The sequence below is a fragment of the Cebus imitator genome, unplaced genomic scaffold (genome assembly GCF_001604975.1).
Source record: "Cebus imitator isolate Cc_AM_T3 unplaced genomic scaffold, Cebus_imitator-1.0 Scaffold729, whole genome shotgun sequence".
Classification (NCBI taxonomy): domain Eukaryota; kingdom Metazoa; phylum Chordata; class Mammalia; order Primates; family Cebidae; genus Cebus; species Cebus imitator.
The window spans coordinates 94,546-111,852 of NW_016108044.1; the positions used below are offsets into that span (position 1 = coordinate 94,546).

Here is a 17,307-nt window from a genome sequence, read left to right on the forward strand (position 1 = left end):
GGGTTCAAGCAATTCTCCTTCCTCAGCCTCCTGAGTGGCTGGGATTACAGGCATCCGCTACCATGCCCAGCTAATTTTTTGTATTTTGTTTTTAGCAGAGATGGGTTTCACTATGTTGGCCAGGCTGGTCTTGAACTCCTGACCTCGCGATCCACCCGCCTCAGCCTCCCAAAGTGCTGGGATTGCAGTTGTGAGCCACTGCACCCTTCCTCTCCCCTTCCCTCTCCTTCCCTCCCCTTCTGTTCCCTCCCCTCCTCTCCCCTTCCCTTCCTTTCTGTCTCACTCTGTCACTCAGGCTGGAGTGCAGTAGCGCTGTCTCAGCTCACTGCAACCTCTCTCTCCCCAGTTCAAGCAGTTCTCCTGCCTCAGCCTTTCGAGTAGCTGAGATTACAGACATGCACCACCACACCCAGATAATTTTTGTATTTTTAGAGATGAGATTTTACCATGTTGGCCAGACTGGTCTCGAACTCCTGACCTCAAATGATCCACCCGCCTTGGCCTCCCAAAGTGCTGGAATTCCTGGCGTGAGCCACCACACCTGGCCCTGCTGCTTGCATTTTCTATTCTCATTTCATTAAGGGTAAAATTCTGATTTCCCTTTGAAAGGTTCTGGAGGATCTGGGTGACGTCAGAGAATCAGAGGGAGAAGGGAAACAGGAGGCAGACGCTGTGCGGGGCACTCAGGACAAACCCCGAGTGACCTCACAGCCCAATGGCCTCCTGTTCAAGATGGAGCCCCAGGAGAATTCAAAGATTAAGGGTGGCACCAGGGCCTGGTGCGGCTGCACACACACACACACACACACACACACACACACACTGTCTCTCTCTCTCTCTCTCTCTCTCTCTCTCATAGTCACTCACACTCACAGACCAACACACACACAGTCATGCTCACACTCACACTCAGAGCTACACACACACACAGTCACACTCTCACACTCACAGTCACACTCACACAGTCATGCTAACACACTCACAGAGCCACACACACTCACAGTCACACTCACACAGTCACGCTAACACACAGAGCCACACACACTCACAGTCACACACTCAGTCACACTCACACTCACACTTATGGACTCACCCACTCACAGTCATGCTCACATGCACAGACCCACACGCTCACACACAATCACATTCACACTCAAGACCCCCACACACTCACTTGCACACTCATGGACTCACCCACTCACAGGCACAGACCCACCCACACACAATCACACTCACACACTCACACTCAAGACCCCCACACTCATATTTATGGACTCACCCACTCACAGCCACACTCACATGCTTACACTCTCACTCACACACACTCAGAACATGAGATTGCTGGATGAGCCAGCGAGTCTTCTTTCCTGCGTGGTCTGGGGTGGCCGAGGGTGGCCGGGCTGTACCTGGAAGCGGAAGTGCCGCTGCAGATCCCGGAGGTCCAGCCTCATGGCCCACAGCTGCATCCTCTCTGTGTTGGTCCAGCGGCCCTGGGTCCCCAGCCCTCCCAGCAGGGCATGGAAGGGCTGAAGTGTGGTAGAGAGGAAGCAGAGGCGCTCTGGGTCCTGAAGGGCAGGGAGACGGTCAGGAAAGGCCCACAGGCCAAAGATGGCCACATCACACCCACCTCCTCCCTATCCGGGTCTCCTTCCCATTTCACACTCCAGCCTCCAATCCATCCCTGTAGCTCTTCCCAACCTGGGCCCAGCTCTGTCCCCATCCCATCCATCTCCACCGTCTGGGACCTCTGCCCCATCTCCTCTTCCAGCTTCCCTTTCACTCCCATGCCCACGATCTTCTCCAACCCACCCCACCTAGTCCCCACAGCACCCTCCACCCACAGCCCTGTGCCCTTCCCTCCTCTGCCATCCCATCCTACCTTCTGCCACGCGTTTCCATCCCATCTCCAGCCTCTTTCCCATTTCTAACCCCAACTCCATCCTTGCTCCATGTGCACAGTCACTCCTCCCATCTCCCCATCCCATCTCCAACTTCATTCCATTCCCTTCCCACCAGCAACCCCACCCCTTCTCCATCCGCTGCTTCATGTTCACCCTCATCTCCAACCTTCTCATCTCTGACTATCCGCAGTCTCTCCCCAGTGCCACCTCCACTCCCCCATGCTGCTGTGATCTCCACCTCCAGCCTCACTCTAGTCCTACGCCCGCCATATTCCACACCCAGCTCCACTCTGACCTCTTCCCAACCCCACTTCTTTATTCTAGCTTCATCTTTATTGTTTGTTTGTATGTTTGTTTAATTATGTATTTTGAGATGAAGTCTCGCTCTGTCGCCCAGGCTGGAGTGCAGTTGTGCGATCTCATCTCACTGCAACCTCCACCTCCTGGGTTCAAGCAATTCTCCTGCCTCAGCCTCCTGAGTAGCTGGGACTACAGGCCCATGCCACAACGCCTGGCTAATTTTCGTATTTTTAGTAGAGATGCGGTTTCTCCGTGTTGGTTGGGCTGGTCTCGAACTCCCGACCTCAGGTGATCCATCTGCCTCAGTCTCCCAAAGTGCTAGGATTACAGGTGTGAGTCACTGCTCCCAGCTAATTATTGTATTTTTTTTTTTTTAGCAGAGATGGGTTTTTTTCCTGTTGGCCAGGCTGGTCTTGAACTCCTGACCTCAGGTAATCAGCCTGCTTCAGCCTCCCAAAGTGCTGGGATTACAGGCATGAGCTACCACGCCTGGTTGTTTATTTATTTTTTTGAGACAAGGTCTCTCTCTGTCACCCAGACTGGAGTGCGGTGGCATGATCATAACTCATTGCAGCCTCTAATTCCTGAGCTCAAGCCATCCTCCCACGTCAGCCTCCTGAGTAGCAAGGACCACAGAGGTGTGCACTATCATGCCTGGCTAACTCTTAAAGTTTTTCTGTAGAGATAAAGTCTCTCTATGTTGCTCAGGCTGGTCTTGAACACTTGGCCTCAAGCAGTCCTTCACCTCAGCTTCCCAAAGCACTGGGTTTATAGGTGTAAGTCACGGTGCCTGGCTTTCATCTTTATGTCCAATGACATACTTGACCTCATCCAGGTTCTATCCCCAGTGCACCTCCGGCTCAATCTCCAGCCTCATCCTGCACCCTGGCCCCAGCCTATCGCGAGCTTCCCGCCCCACCCCACCCCACCAGCCCTCACTCACAGAGAGGCGGCGCCAAGCCTGGAAGGTCAGGGAAACACCGGGAAGCTGCTCTCCCACGGGCAGGAGGTCCAGGTTCACTCCCGGCAGGTGAGATTCAGCCTGGGGGGCAAGATCTGTTAGTGGGGACCAGAAGGGATTGGGAATCTGCCCATGCCCAGCACCAGCTGCATTAGGAAGACTTACAAAGCGGTGGGCCTGGCCCCGAACCTCGGAGAGCAGCTTCCTGGCGAGATGCAGGCTGACGGTGAACTCCCTCTGCAGCTCCTGCAGGCTCAGCAGGGGCCTTCCTGGGGGCCTTGGGAATCCCCAGACACCAGCTTGCACCAGGAGCAAGGGAAGCAGCAACAGGCTGAGCCCTGGAGAGATGGGAGAGGGTGGGCAAGATGGGGAGAGAGCTTGAGAACTCGGGGGAAGGAAGGGAACACGGCTTTTCGGAGCGTGTGCTAGCTGTGAGCACGGTGCAGGCACTTTCGCCAGCATCATTTCACTGCCCCCTCAAAACCACAATAGAGGCCAGATGTAGTGACTCATGCCTGTAATCCCAACAATCTGGGAGGGCAAGGTGGGTAGATCACCTGAGGCCAGGAGTTCAAGACCAGCCTGGTCAACATGGCGAAATCCTGTCTCCACTAAAAAATACAAAAATTAGTCAGACATGGTAACGCACACCTGTAATCCCAACCACTCAGGAGGCTGAGGCATGAGAATCACTTGAGCCCCGGGAGGCGGAGGCTGTAGTGAGCTGAGATAATGCCACTGCACTCCAGACTGGATGACAGAGCCAGACTCTGTCTCAAAGAAAACAAAATAAAACCCCACAATGCAGCCAGCACGGCCCTCATATGGCATCTCCATATGGAGTGCCCAATTTTGTAGAAAGACCAGAGAAGCCTGATCCTTTTCTTTTTTTTAAACAGAGATCTGTTCCATCACTCAGGCTGGAGTGCAGTGGTGTGATCACCGCTCACTGTAGCCTTGAACTCCTGGGCTCAAATGATCCTTTTGCTTCAGCCTCTCCAGTAGCTGGGACCACAGGGACACACCACTGTGCCTAGCTAATTATTTCTTTATTTTTATTTTGTAGAGACAGGGTCTCACCATGTTGCCCAGGGTGGTCTTGAACTCCTGGCCTCAAAAGATACTCCTGCCTCAGCCTTCCAAACTGCTGGGATCACAGGCATGAGCCACTGTGCCAGGACAGAGGCTGGATTTGGACCCCCATAAACTCCCTTAGCCAAATGCCTTTGCCAGTGAGCAACCTGCACAGCCACGCGTGGCAGCCTCAGTGCTACTGTTCTCCTAATTTTGCGGATGAGACTCAGTGAGGATGACTTGCCCAAGGTCAAATAGCCAGAAGGTGGGGAACCAGGACTGGATTCCAGATTTTTCCAAGTGCAGAGCCCATGGGTTTTCCCCAGAGAATGCAGAGGGTGGCAGCCACCTGCCCCAGGAGTGGGCACATCATGTTCTGCCAGGGATTCCTTGGGCTCAGCCAGGCAGCTCTGATGGCTTGAACTGGCCATATGGTCCCCAAGGATGGGCTGGCAATGCCGGAGGCTCTATCCCAGGGAGTCAAAAGGACAGGTTGGTCCAGCCTCCACACGGCAGGTGGATCCTGGCAGGGGAAACTGCCTGGGGAGAATCGACAATATGGGAGTTTTTTTTTAAAAAGACATAGTCTCACTCTGTCGCCCAGGCTGGAGTGCAGTGGCACAATCTTGGCTCACTGAAACTTTCACCTCCCGGGTTAAAGCGATTCTCCTGCCTCATCTGTAATCTCAGCAAGTAGCTGGGATTACAGGCATGTGCCACCACGCCTGGCTAATTTTTTTTTAATTTTTAGTAGAGACAGGGTTTTGCCATGTTGGCCAGGCTGATCTTAAACTCCTGATCTCAGGTGATCCACTCGCCTTGGCCTCCCAAAGTGCTGGAATTACAGACATGAGCCACTGCGCCCAGCCTAGAGTGGCTGAATTCTGAGTGTGCTTCCTGACCTGTTTTCCTGGAAAGAGGGGTAGGAGGTGGGGGCTCTAGGAAGAGGGCAGCATTCAGCAATTTCCCCCTCAGGGAAAGGAAATCTAGCAAGCACAAAAGTTACACAATTCTCCTCGAAACACAAACCAAAACTGGCCCGAAGTCCATCCTGCTCTCCCTTCTCTCCCTGCCTCTTCCCCGTCCTCTCTTGATCTCTAACCCCTGGGCTCTGCTCTTCTAAATGTCCCCTTGATAAAGGTGAAGGGGAGCTTCTAGGGACATCCACCTCCTTCATGGACTTCCAGGTATGGTGGGCAATGCCTAACCTAAGATCTCTGGCATTCAGACTCCCTGGCTCAGAGGCCACTCGGGCCCTCTGACAACCTGGAGATTTAAGGCAGAGTGGGGTTCTTCCTAGCTCAGTGCTGGGGACGGGAGTGGGTGCCCCTAGTCCCTGCTGGATCAAGCCCAACCATAAGTGAGTTTTGCCATCTCCTACCTGAGCTCTGGAGCCCCCAGACCCTCTCTTTACCCTCTGTAGCCGATCCTGGATCGTTGGCTGTGGCCTTGGAAGGTTCTGCTTCTGTCATCCAGCCTTTGGTCCCTACCTGCCCTACATGGCATGTTACCTTCTCCTCTGCCTACTGCTCTGGTTCTAGCCCCTGAGTTCTGCGCCCCCAGCCGCAGGTTAAACCTCCTTTCAAGCATCAAACTAAAGACCTTTGGCCCAGTGAAGCTGCTGCTGATGCCTTGGCCCCAGCGCCCCACTAGTGCCAGTGCCTCCTTCTGCTCTTCCTCCAGCCGGTCCCATCCTCAGTCTTAGCCAAGCTGTTTGGCTTCTGCTTATTCACTACAAACTCTTCATTGATCTGCCTAGACCTGGTCCTTGTCAAATCACTGGTCCAACCCTCCCCATTCCCAGTAGCCAGGGCTTCTTTCCCATCCTTTGCCCGGCCCTGGGTCAAACCACCACCCCACTGCCCCAGGGCCCCACCCAGTTACGCTAGCCTCCTTCCCATCCTATAGCCAGCCGAGTCCTCAGTCTTGGTCAAGTTGTTGCTCTCAGCTCTCAGCCCCCATCTGCACCAGCCAAGCTCATCCATCCTCTGCCCAAACTCAGCCAAGCCCCCCACCCCTGGCTTCAAACTCACGCCAGCCAAGGTCGCCTGCCATCTGGCCCATGCCGGGGCCCAGCCTCTTTGGTCAGCCATCTCCTGAGTAGGGGGGGTCTTATACTGGGGGCTGCGCCCAGTTTCACTTTCCGTCCTGCTTGTACTTTCAGCTTTGTGTTCACTCACTCTTCCCTTTCGCCACCCCTTGCTAAAATGGGGAAATGTAATTTCCCTTCCCGGAGGGGGTGGGAGATATGGTGGGGGGTGACAGGAAGCTGGGGTTTCGGGCCATCTAAGCTCCAGACCCACTGCTAAGCTCCCACGTCGAGCCCTGTCCTCAATGCCCACGCTTGGGTGAGCCATCCAGCCCTATTCACTGGTTGATCCCAGAGTCCCAAACCCCCTGCTAATTCTCAGCTCTGCCACCACCATCCTAGGGTCTCCTGTCCTTCCAAAGATGGATGGCCAGGTAAGGGGATTGGCCCACCTGAGGGAGCCCGGGGTTTGAGTCATCTGACTCCCTTACGGCTTACCAGATGGCCGACGGAGGTGGCGCAGAAAGTCAGTGCTCAATGGGTGGCCGCATGCACTTTTGCATGGGGCCAGGCAGAGGCTCAGTGTGATGGTGGGATTGGGGCTCAGTTTGTAACCACAGTCAGGACTGGATAAAACCAGGTCTGAGGCCATGTCTGGAACCAGGGTTAGGGCTTCCTTCAGGGCCAAGGGCTCTGTCTCCATCTTTAACCAGCGTCAGATATAGGATTTGAGTTCAGCCTATAATCAGGATCAGGACTCAGTCTACAGCTGAACTCACAACCTAGTCCAGGGCCAATGTTCCTGCTGTGTCTGGTTTAGGATCAGAGCTACTGGTGACCTGGGGCTTTGCCTGCAGCCTGTAGGGTTGGGTCTAGAGTTTGGTCTTTGGCCAAGGTGCTGACTGGCGCTGTGACTGAGCTGGGAGGAGGGGGGGTCCAGGTTTTGGCTGGGATGAGAGCTCAGTCAGTCACCAGGATTGGGGCTCAGCCTGTGGCCAGGCTCGGGTTGACTGAGGTCAGGATCAGGGCTCAGCCAGGTCCCAGAATAATCTTGGTGTTTCTGTTCTGTAGAGACCATGATCAGGGCTGGGCTGCATGGACCACAGATCTCCCTTCCAGCACAGCCCCGCCCTCAGCCCCGCCCTGGATTTCCCATCTTCAGGGAGAGGATGGGGTTTCTTGGTCTTCCCCGAGAACCACTGCTGCCACTTTCTTTTTAGGATGTGTGGGGTTTCCCTGCCGGGTCCCTGTTGTGAGATAGAAACCAGGGGGGTTTCCTCTTCCTGTTCTCTGCCTCCTCAGCCTCCCTGGGCACTGCCCACCAGGCCACGTGGGAACGAGTGCGCCAGGGAAATACCAGCATTTGCCGAGGAAGCAGTCCCGCAGGCCCCCTGGGGGAGCAGTCCCTCAGGCCACCAGGGGAGCAGTCCCTCAGCCCGCTGGAGCTGGACAGGGAAGTGGGGCTGGAGCCTCCGGAGTCCAGACAGTTTCCCCCTGCAGCACCTCCTAGTGGTGCCAGCTCACTCCCTGGCAGCCCATGCAGCTGGGGCTCCAGTATCCGGAGACAGAAGGTGAGGGCAGACAGAAGCCTGGCATGTCTTTAGCGCGTCCCCGAGTCCTGCTGTCATCCTGGAGGCATGCCACCTGCTCATCCCCTTGACCACACTGAGCCTCCCTTCGGCTCTCTCCACTGCCCCTCCCAACCTCTACTGTCACCCAGAACTGCCTTACTTCTCAAATCTTGAATCCCAGCTGGGTGACGTGGCTCTCACCTGTAATCTCAGCACTTTGGGAAACTGAGGTGAGAGGATCCCTTGAGGCCAGGAGTTTCAGACCAGCCTGGGCAACATAGCAAGACCCCATCTCTATTAAAAACAACATAAAATAAGACCAGGCGCAGTGGCTCACACCCGTAATCCCAGGACTTTGGGAGGCCGAGGCAGGTGGATCACTTGAGGTCAGGAGTTTGAGACCAGCCTGGCCAACATGGTGAAACCCTGTCTTTACTAAAAATACAAAAATTAACCAGGCATAGTGGTGGGCAGCTATAATTCCAGCTACTCAGGAGGCTGAGGCAGGAGAATAGTTTGAACCCAAGAGACAGAGGTTGCAGTGAGCTGAGATCACTCCACTGCACTCCAGCCTGGGTGACAGAGCAAGACTCCATCTCAAATAAATAAATAATAAAATAAAAGCCAGTGGCCGGGCTCAGTGGCTTACGCCTGTAATCCCAGCACTTTGGGAGGCCGAGGCAGGTAGATCACCTGAGGTCAGGAGTTCGAGACCAGCCTGACCAACATGCCAAAAATCCATCTCTAAAATAATAAAATAAAATAAAAAATAAAAAGAAGAAAGAAAAAAAGTTAACCAATCACGGTAGTGCACACCTGTAGTCCCAACTACTTGGGTGGCTAAGGCGGGAGGATCACTTGAATCCAGGAGTTGGAGGCTGCAATTAGTGAACTAGGATTGCACCAGCACACTCCCGCCTGGGCGACAAAGCTAGATCCTGTCTTTAAAAGAAAGGGTAGGAGGTGGTTGGCTGGGTGCTGTGGCTCACGCTGGTAATTCTAGCACTATGGGAAGCCGAGGCGGGAGGATCACTTAAGGCCAGGAGGTCAAGGCCAGCCTGGGCAACATAGTGAGACCCCTATCTCTAATTTTAAAAAAAGTCTTAAACTCCATCTTCTCTTAGGGCTCCCTGACACGCCCCCATCCCTTGCTGCTCCTCTAACTTTTTTTTTTTTTTTTTTTTTTTTTTTTTTTTTTTTTTTTTTTTTTTTTTTTTTTTTGACAGGTCACACTCTGTCACCCAGGCCAGAGGGCAGTGGCACGATCTCGGCTCACTGCAATCTTTGACTCTCAGGTTCAAGTGATCCTCCCACCTCAGCCTCCCGAGTAGCTGGGATTATAGGTGTGTGCTGCCACACCCAGCTAATTATTTTTATTTTTATTTAATTTAGTTTTATTTTTGAGACAAGAATCTTGCTTTGTCACCCAGACTGGAGTTCAGTAGCATGACCTTGGCTCACTGCAACCTCCACCTCCTGGGTTGAAGTGATTCTCGTGCCTCAGCCTCCCGAGTAGCTGGGACTTCAGGCACATACCACCACATCTGGCTGAGTTTTGTATTTTTAGTAGAGACGGGATTTCACCATGTTGACCAGGCTGGTTTCGAACTCCTGGCCTTAAGTGATCTGCTCGACTCAATGTCCCAAAGTGCTGGGATTACAGGTGTGAGCCACCGATCCTGGTCTGTATTTTTAGTAGAGACAGAGTTTTACCATGTTGGCCAGGCTGGTCTCAAACTCCTAACCTCAATCAATCCGCCCACCTTGGCCTCCCAAAGTGCTGGGATTACAGGCATGAGCCACCGCACCTGGCCTCTTCTCTTCTTAACCTGGCTGCAGCCAATGCCTCCAGCCTCACACCTCATCCTCACCCTGTGCCAGCTCCAGCAACTTGCTGCTTCAACGTGTGAATGTGATGAGCCCCCTGGTACTTCCTGGCCCTTGTGGGAACTCCTCTCTGCCTGGAGTGTCCTCTCTTCCAATCTCTGCACTATACCCATTGTCTCTGGCTGCCCCGCTGAATGGCTATCCTTGTCTTGTCTCAAATGAACATTTCACTTTTACATCTTTTTTTACATTTTTTTTTTTTTTGAGGTGGAGACTCACTCTATCACCCAGGCTGGAGTGCAGTGGCACAATCTCAGCTTACTGCAACCCCCATCTCCTGGGTTCAAGCAATTCTCCTACCTCAGCCTCCTGAGTAGTTGAGATTACAAGTGCCCGCCACCACACCCAGCTAATTTTTGCATTTTTAGTGGAGATGGGGTTTCACCACATTGGCTAGGCTGATCTCAAACTCCTGACATCAAGTGATCTGCCGGTCTCGGCCTCCCAAAGTGCTGGGATTACAGGTGTGAGTCATTGCACCCGGCCCTTTTTTTACATTTTTAAACATTTTTTTCACTTTTGCATTTTTTTAATTAAAAAATTATTTATTTTCTTAGTTTTGTAGAGACCGAGTCTTGCTCTGTTGCCCAGGCTGGAGGCGGTGACGCAATCACAGCTCACTGAGGGCTCAAGCAATCCTCCCACTCAGCCTCCTGAGGAGCTGGAACTACAGGTGTGTGCCACCACGCCTGGCTAATTTTTTAACTATTTGTAGCGACAGGGGTCTTGCTATGTTGCCTAGGGTGGTCTCAAACTCCTGGCTTCAAGTGACCCTCCTGCCTTGGGCTTCCCAACGCTCTGGGATTCCAGGCATCAACACACCTGGCCCAATTTACTTTTTTGACTGTTTCCATTGATTAGAATACAGTTTCCACAAGCCGGGTGGGTCTTGGCCTATGAGCTGAAGCTTGGGTTAGGCCAGCAGAAAATGGAAGGAATGTAGCAACGGATAAGGACGGAGAGAAGGGAAATCGGGAATCCTGGGATGTAGACTCCTGTGTGTAGCCATCCCTTCTGTTCATGCCAGGGGAGTCACTGGCCTGCTCTGGACTTCATTTTCCTCATTGAAAAGTGAGAGCAGCCTGGGAGTAGTGGCTCATGCCTGTAATCCCAGCACTTTGGGAAGCCGAGGTGGGAGGATCACTGGAGCTCAGGAGCTCAAGACCAGCCTGGGCAACACAGCAAGTCCTTGTTTCTACTGAAAACGAAAAAAAATGGCTGGGCGTGGTGGCTCACGCCTGTAATCCCAGCACTTTGGGAGGCTGAGGCAGGTGGATCGCGAGGTCAGGAGTTCAAGACCAGCCTGGCCAATATAGTGAAAGCCCATCTCTACTAAAAATACAAAAATTAGCCAGGCATGGTGGCACGTGCCTGTAATCCCAGTACTCGGGAGGCTAAGGTAGGAGAATTGCTTGAACCCGGGAGGTCGCAGTGAGCGGAGATCGTGCCACTGCATTCCAGCCTAAGTGACAGAGCCAGACTCCTTCAAAAAAAAAAAAAAAAAAAAAAAAAAAAAAAAAAAAAAATTAGCTGGGCGTGGTTGTGCTCACCTGCAATCCCAGCTACTCTGGAAGCTGAGACGGGAGGATCGCTTAAACCCAAGAGGTCAAGGTTGCATGAGCCATGATCCCACCACTGCACTCCAGCCTGGGTGAGGGAGTGAGACCCTGTCTCTAAATAAATTAAGAAATAAATAAAAAAGAAAAGTGATAGCAAAACAATATTATTACACAGGGAAATTAAAATCTGAACAACAACAACAACAAAAAAAGAGAGAGAGAGAGAGAAGAAAAGAACCATGCACCAATTTTTGGGTTATTTTCCAACTTCTGTTATAGCTCTGACCCTGTGGGGCACTCCGTGGGGTTGGCTGGGAATCTTGAGCTCGCGGGCAGGAGTTGGAGGCCTGAGATGTGATGAGGATGGAGTCAGCGAGGGGAAGTCTTGTTCAAGGTCACAGAGTTGATCGGTAGCAGAAGGAAGACTGGAACGCGAGTCCCCTATTTTCAGCATGGGCCAGTGCGGGGAATCCCTGCACTTTCGTGATGTCAGCTGCAAGGCCTGGAACTAAGCCCTGGGTTAACAAGATGCTTTCGTGAAGACAGGAAGGCTGGAGAAGGTAAAGCCAGGCTGCAGCGGAGGTCTCGCCTCAGTGATTCCCGAGCACAGAAGGTGAGACCCTGAGGCTACGACAGCTCCTGTTCCCCCAAGAAAGGCGCTGTGGTTGAGACCCACAGCCCCTGGACCTCTGATTCCTGGACCTCCTTCCCTGTATGTCCACACACCTCACGCCACATGGCCTGGACAGTGCCCGGATTTCTCCAGCAGTGTGCACTCAGACAGCATCCAGAGGCTTGTGTGTCCAGCCTGCTCCTGCCTACCTTAGGGACTGCCCCTAAGTGGTTTTTGTTGTTGTTATTTTCTTTCTTTCTTTTTTTTTTTGAGGTGGAGTCTCACTCTGTTACCCAGGCTGGAGTGCAATGGCACGATCTTGGCTCACTGCAACTTCTGCCTCCTGGGTTCAAGCGATTCTTCTGCCTGAGCCTCCCGAGTAGCTTAGATTCCAGGCGTGCGCTACCACACTCAGCTAATTTTTGTATTTTTACTAGAGACGGGTTTTCGCCATGTTGGCCAGGCTGGTCTCCAACCTCAGGTGATCCATCCACCTCAGCCTCCCAAAGTGGTGGGATTACAGGCGTGAGCCATTGTATCCAGCCTGCCCTTAAGTGTTATACCTGTCATGGGACCAATGACCCAGGAAGGAGGGCCTGGAGAGGGGAAAGGGCTTCTCTCCCTTGGTCTTACCACTTTTTTCCTTGTAATAGGGGTGCCAGGTGCCCCATACTCTAACAGCCAAGGCAGGTACCTGGGGAGGGCTGAGAGGAAGAGGGCAAGGGGCCACATAAATGACCTGTGAATGCAAGCCTGGGAAGACTGAGTTCTGAGGGTGTGGGAAGGTGAGAGGCCAGGTCTGTTGCATTCAGAGAAGGAAGAGCTTGCAGGAGGCAGGGGCTTCAGAGGAAAAACACCAACCTGCACATGAAAAGTCCCAGTTCAATTCTGCTGGGCTCTGCCACTTCCTGTGTGTGCCGGCTTGGGCAAGATGGTCAGACTCTCTGGGCTTCAGTTTCCTCTTCTGTCAAATGAGGCCTATACTCCCAGGATGAACTTGGGGCCAGGTGCAGTGGCTGAAGCCTGCAATCCCAGCACTTTAGAAGGCTGAGGTGGGTGGATCACCTGAGGTCAGGAGTTCGAGACCAGCCTGGCCAACATGGCGAAACCCCATCTCTAGTAAAAATTAAAAAAAAAAAAAAATTAGCCAGGCATGGTGGCGGGTACCTGTAATCCAAGCTACTAGGGAGGATGAGGCAGAAGAATTGCTTGAACCGGGAGGTGAAGGTTGCAGTGAGCTGAGATCACGCCACTGTACTCCAGCCTGGGCAACAGAGGAAGATTCTGTCTTTTTTTTAAAAAAAAAAAAAGATGAACTTGGGAGTGGTCATGGGTCCAAGTACACCCAGCTGAGTCAGGAGCCAAACAGACCTCTGTCCCTCCCCTCAGAGCTCCAGCACCTCCCAGTGTGTGACCTTGATCAACGCCTGAGGCCCCTGTGTGTTTGTCAGTTTATCTGCCAGGTGAGGATGATACTTACTCATGGCAGCTGGAGAGGACCTGCTGTGACCATTTTGCATCTAAAATGGCCCTACCACTGAAGAGCTCTGTGATCTCAGGCAAGTTACTCAACCTCTCTGTGCCTCAGTTTCATCACCTAGAATGTGAGGGAAATAACACAAATGCATACAACTGCTTAGAGGATTCGGTGAGCTACTGAGTGTAAAGCACTTAGAACAGGGCCTGATCTGTGATAAGACCCAGGTTTTAGCTGTTATTAGTAGCACAAGGCCTGACCTACAGGAATTCTTGTAGACTCGTCAGTTGCCATAAATAAATACAAGGGAAAAAAAGAATTAGCTGGGCTGGTGGCACATACCTGTAGTCCTAGCTACTTGGGAGGCTGAAGTGAGAGGACTGCTTGAGCCTGGGAGTTCAAGGCTGCAGTGAGCTATGATTGCACCACTGCACTCCAGACTTGGTGATAGAATGAGACCCTGTCTCCCACCTCCCCCTGCAAAAAAAGACAAAGGAGAGCCACACAGGCAGAAGTGGATGGAGATGTAAGTCAGAGCAGAGTTCAGGCCAGAGGCAGAAATCTCAGGGGCCTGGCCAGTCAGGCCCTGGGCCAGGGTCTGTGCAGCCTCAGATGTGAGTCCCACTGGGTGGGACTCAGCTCCCAGGCCAGCTGGGTGGGGTGGGCTCTACCCCAAGTGCCGCTTGCATTCAGGAGCCCTCACCCTGCACGGCAGCAGGCGTATGAGCCTCTCTGGGATGAGGACACAGACAGGCTGAGCCCTAGGACAGGCCCTGCCCAGGGTCTGAGAGGGGTGGCAGGCCCTGGACTGACATGCCTGGTCCTCCAGTGGCCCCCAGCTCCTGGGCTACTACAGGTCCCCATGCCTGTCCCAGCGCCCTTAGCTGGCTGCCTCCCCAGGGGCTCAGTCACTCCTGACCGTGAAGTCCTGTCCTGTGGAACACCTAGGCGAGTGCACCATTTACTCCTCAGGAAGAGGACACACCCTAGAACATGTGCCTACTCACTGCTAATATTTTTACATATTGGTTGATTTGTACAAAAGAATCTATGGGCTGGGTGTAGCGGCTCACGCCTGTAATCCCAGCAATTTGGCAGGCCAAGACGGGCAGATCACTTGAGGTCAGGGGTTGGAGGCCAGCCTGGCCAATGTGGCGAAACCTCGTCTCTACCAAAAATACAAAAATTAGCTGGGCGTGGTGTCTCACACCTGTAATCCCAACTACTCAACAGGCTGAGGCAGGAGAATCGCTTGAACCCGGGAGTTGGAGGTTGCAGGATCCCACCACCGCACTCCAGCCTGGGCGACCGAGCGAGACTCCTCAAAAAAAAAAAATCTATGAACCATGCACGTTTCTGCCCCCCCGCCACCACTTTGCTTCCTCAGCCTCGGTTCTGGTTTTGGGTCTCAATGGGCTGCCTGCAGGATTTGCTCCCTAATTCCCATGGCTCCCTATTCCTTTTCTTTCTCCTTTTTTTTGAGCAAAACCCTGAGACAGGGTTTTGCTCTGTCACCCAGGCTGGAGTACAGTGGCACAGCCTTGATCTCCTGTGCTCAAGTGATCCTTTTGCCTTAGCCTCACCTTAGCTAGGACCGCAGGCATGTACCACCATGTCAGGCTAAATATTTTATTTTGTGTGGTCTTACTATGTGGGTCTTACTATGTTGCCCAGGCACAGGCTGTAAACTCTCAGGCTCAAGTGATCCTCCTGCCTTGGCCTCCCGAACTGCTGGGATTACAGGTGTGAACCACTGTGCCTGGCAAGAATTTTTTTTTTTTCTCAGACAGTGTTTCCCTCTGTCACCCAGGCTGGAGGGCAGTGGCAAAATCATAGCTCACTGCAGCCTCAACCTCCTGGGCTTAAGCGGCAAGAATCTTGATTGTTATTTACTTTGAGCTCCTAGATCCAACCATTTCTGAAGCAATTACTTTTGAAATGTTCAGTTTCATGAGTCAACCTTGATTTTTTGTTAAGCTAGTTAGATTTTTTTCTATCACTTGCACTAGATGTTCCCCCCATTTTGATCTACTCTTCTAAATTAATTTTCTAATGTTAAAAATCCAACTAGGGGCCAGACGTGGTGGCTCACGCCTATAATCCCAGCACTTTGGGAGGCCCAGGCGGGTGGATCATGAGGTCAAGAGATCGAGACCATCCTGGTCAACATGGTGAAACCCCGTCTCTACTAAAAAAAAAAAAAAAAAAAAAAAATTAGCTGGAGATGGTGGCGCATACCTGTAGTCCCGGCTACTCAGGAGGCTGAGGCAGGAGAATTGCTTGAACCCAGGAGGCGGAGGTTGTGGTGGACCGAGATCGCACCATTGCACTCCAGCTTGGGTAACAAGAGTGACACTCCGTCTCAAAAAAAAAAAAAAAAAAAAAAATCCAACTAGATAGGCTGGGCGCAGTGCTCATGCCTGTAATCCCAGCACTTTGGGAGGCCGAGACAGGCAGATTGCTTGAGGCCAGGAGTTCAAGACCAGCCTGGCCAACATAGTGAAACCCTGTCTTTACTAAAAATACACAAATAATTAGCCGAGTGTGGTGGGCACCTGTAATCCCAGCTACTCAGGAGGCTTAAACCAGAAGGCGGAGGTTGTAGTGAGCTGAGATTGCATCACTGCACTCTGGTCTGGGCAACTGAGCAAGATTCTGTCTCAAAAAATATATATATATATATTTAGACTAGATAAAGAAATCATAGCCAGGCACAGTGACTCACACCTGTAATCCCAGCAATTTGGGAGGCCGAGGGGATTGGACTACTTGAGGTCAGGAGTTTAAGACCAGCCTGGCCAACATGGCGAAATCCCATTTCTTCTTTAAAAAAATACAAAATTAGCCGGGTGTGGTGGCATGCACCTATAGTCCTAGCTACTCAGGAGGCTGAGGCAGGAGAATCACTTGAACCTAGGAGGTAGAGGTTGCAGTGAGTTGAGATCATGCCATTGCACTCCAGTCTGGGTGACAGAGCGAGACTTCATCTCAAAAAATAAAAAATCATGACAAAGTCAAACAGTATAATATAGTGGAAAGAGTACTGTGTCAGAAGCCAGCAGCAAGGGCAATTTAGATAGAAAAGTGTTAGTATTTCAGTCAATATTTGCTAAGCACCAACTCAGTATGCCCCAGTCATTGTTCCAGGCACTGGAGATGCAGAGGCGAATGAAGCTGATACAAAGCTCTGTCTGTTTATATTGAATAATGTAAAATAACCACTAAAATATAATCTAATGCTTATATGTGCCAGGCACTTCTCAACTATTAACTTATTTAATCTCACAATAGGCTGGACGCTGTGCCTCACATCTGTAATCACAGCATTTTGGGAGGCCCACTGGGAAGGATCACTTGAGGTCAGGAGTTCGAGACCAGACTGGCCAACATGGTAAAACCCCATCTCTACTAAAAATGCAAAAAAATTAGCCGGATGTGGTGGTGTGCGCCTATAGTCCCAGCTACTCAGAAGGCTGAAGCACGAGAATCACTTGAACCCAGAAGGCGGAGGTTGCTGTGAGCCGAGATTGTGCCACTGCACTCTAGCCTGGGTGACAGAGTGAAACTCTGTCTCAAAAATAAATAAATAATATAAATAATAAATAAAATCCTCACAGTAGGCTATCTAATATCTAGGTTATTGCATGTTTTACCTACAAGTAATATTACTGTTCATGTTTTTAAATATTTTATTTTATTAATTTAATTTAATTTTATATTGTATTTTATTTTATTATTTTATTGTTTCCTGAGGCTGAAGCCAGGGCTGGGGCCAGGACTGGGGCTGGTTATGCTCATTTTATTCAAAAGATGAAACAGGTTCAGAGAGGTTAGGTGGCCTTCCCGGGGCCGCAGAGCTAGATTTCAACCCCAGGCAGTCCGGTCCATGCTGGAGTACAGTGGTGTGATCTCGCTCACTGCAATCTCTGCCTTCT

At 51.8% G+C, this 17,307-nt stretch overlaps 1 protein-coding gene across 1 annotated transcript in view; it reads right to left on the reverse strand.

Annotated features, from left to right (window-relative positions):
• Positions 1-6,422, reverse strand: part of IL27 (interleukin 27) — a 7,431-nt gene extending 1,009 nt beyond the window's left edge. The window contains exons 1-4 of the mRNA XM_017519133.2: positions 6,270-6,422; positions 3,328-3,500; positions 3,145-3,243; positions 1,407-1,565 (exon numbers count right to left, since the gene is read on the reverse strand). Of these exons, the coding sequence (XP_017374622.1) occupies positions 1,407-1,565; positions 3,145-3,243; positions 3,328-3,500; positions 6,270-6,300 (462 nt within the window). The 5' untranslated portion in view covers positions 6,301-6,422. The remainder of the gene's footprint in view (positions 1-1,406; positions 1,566-3,144; positions 3,244-3,327; positions 3,501-6,269) is intronic.
• Between the last annotated feature and the right edge of the window lie 10,885 nt (positions 6,423-17,307).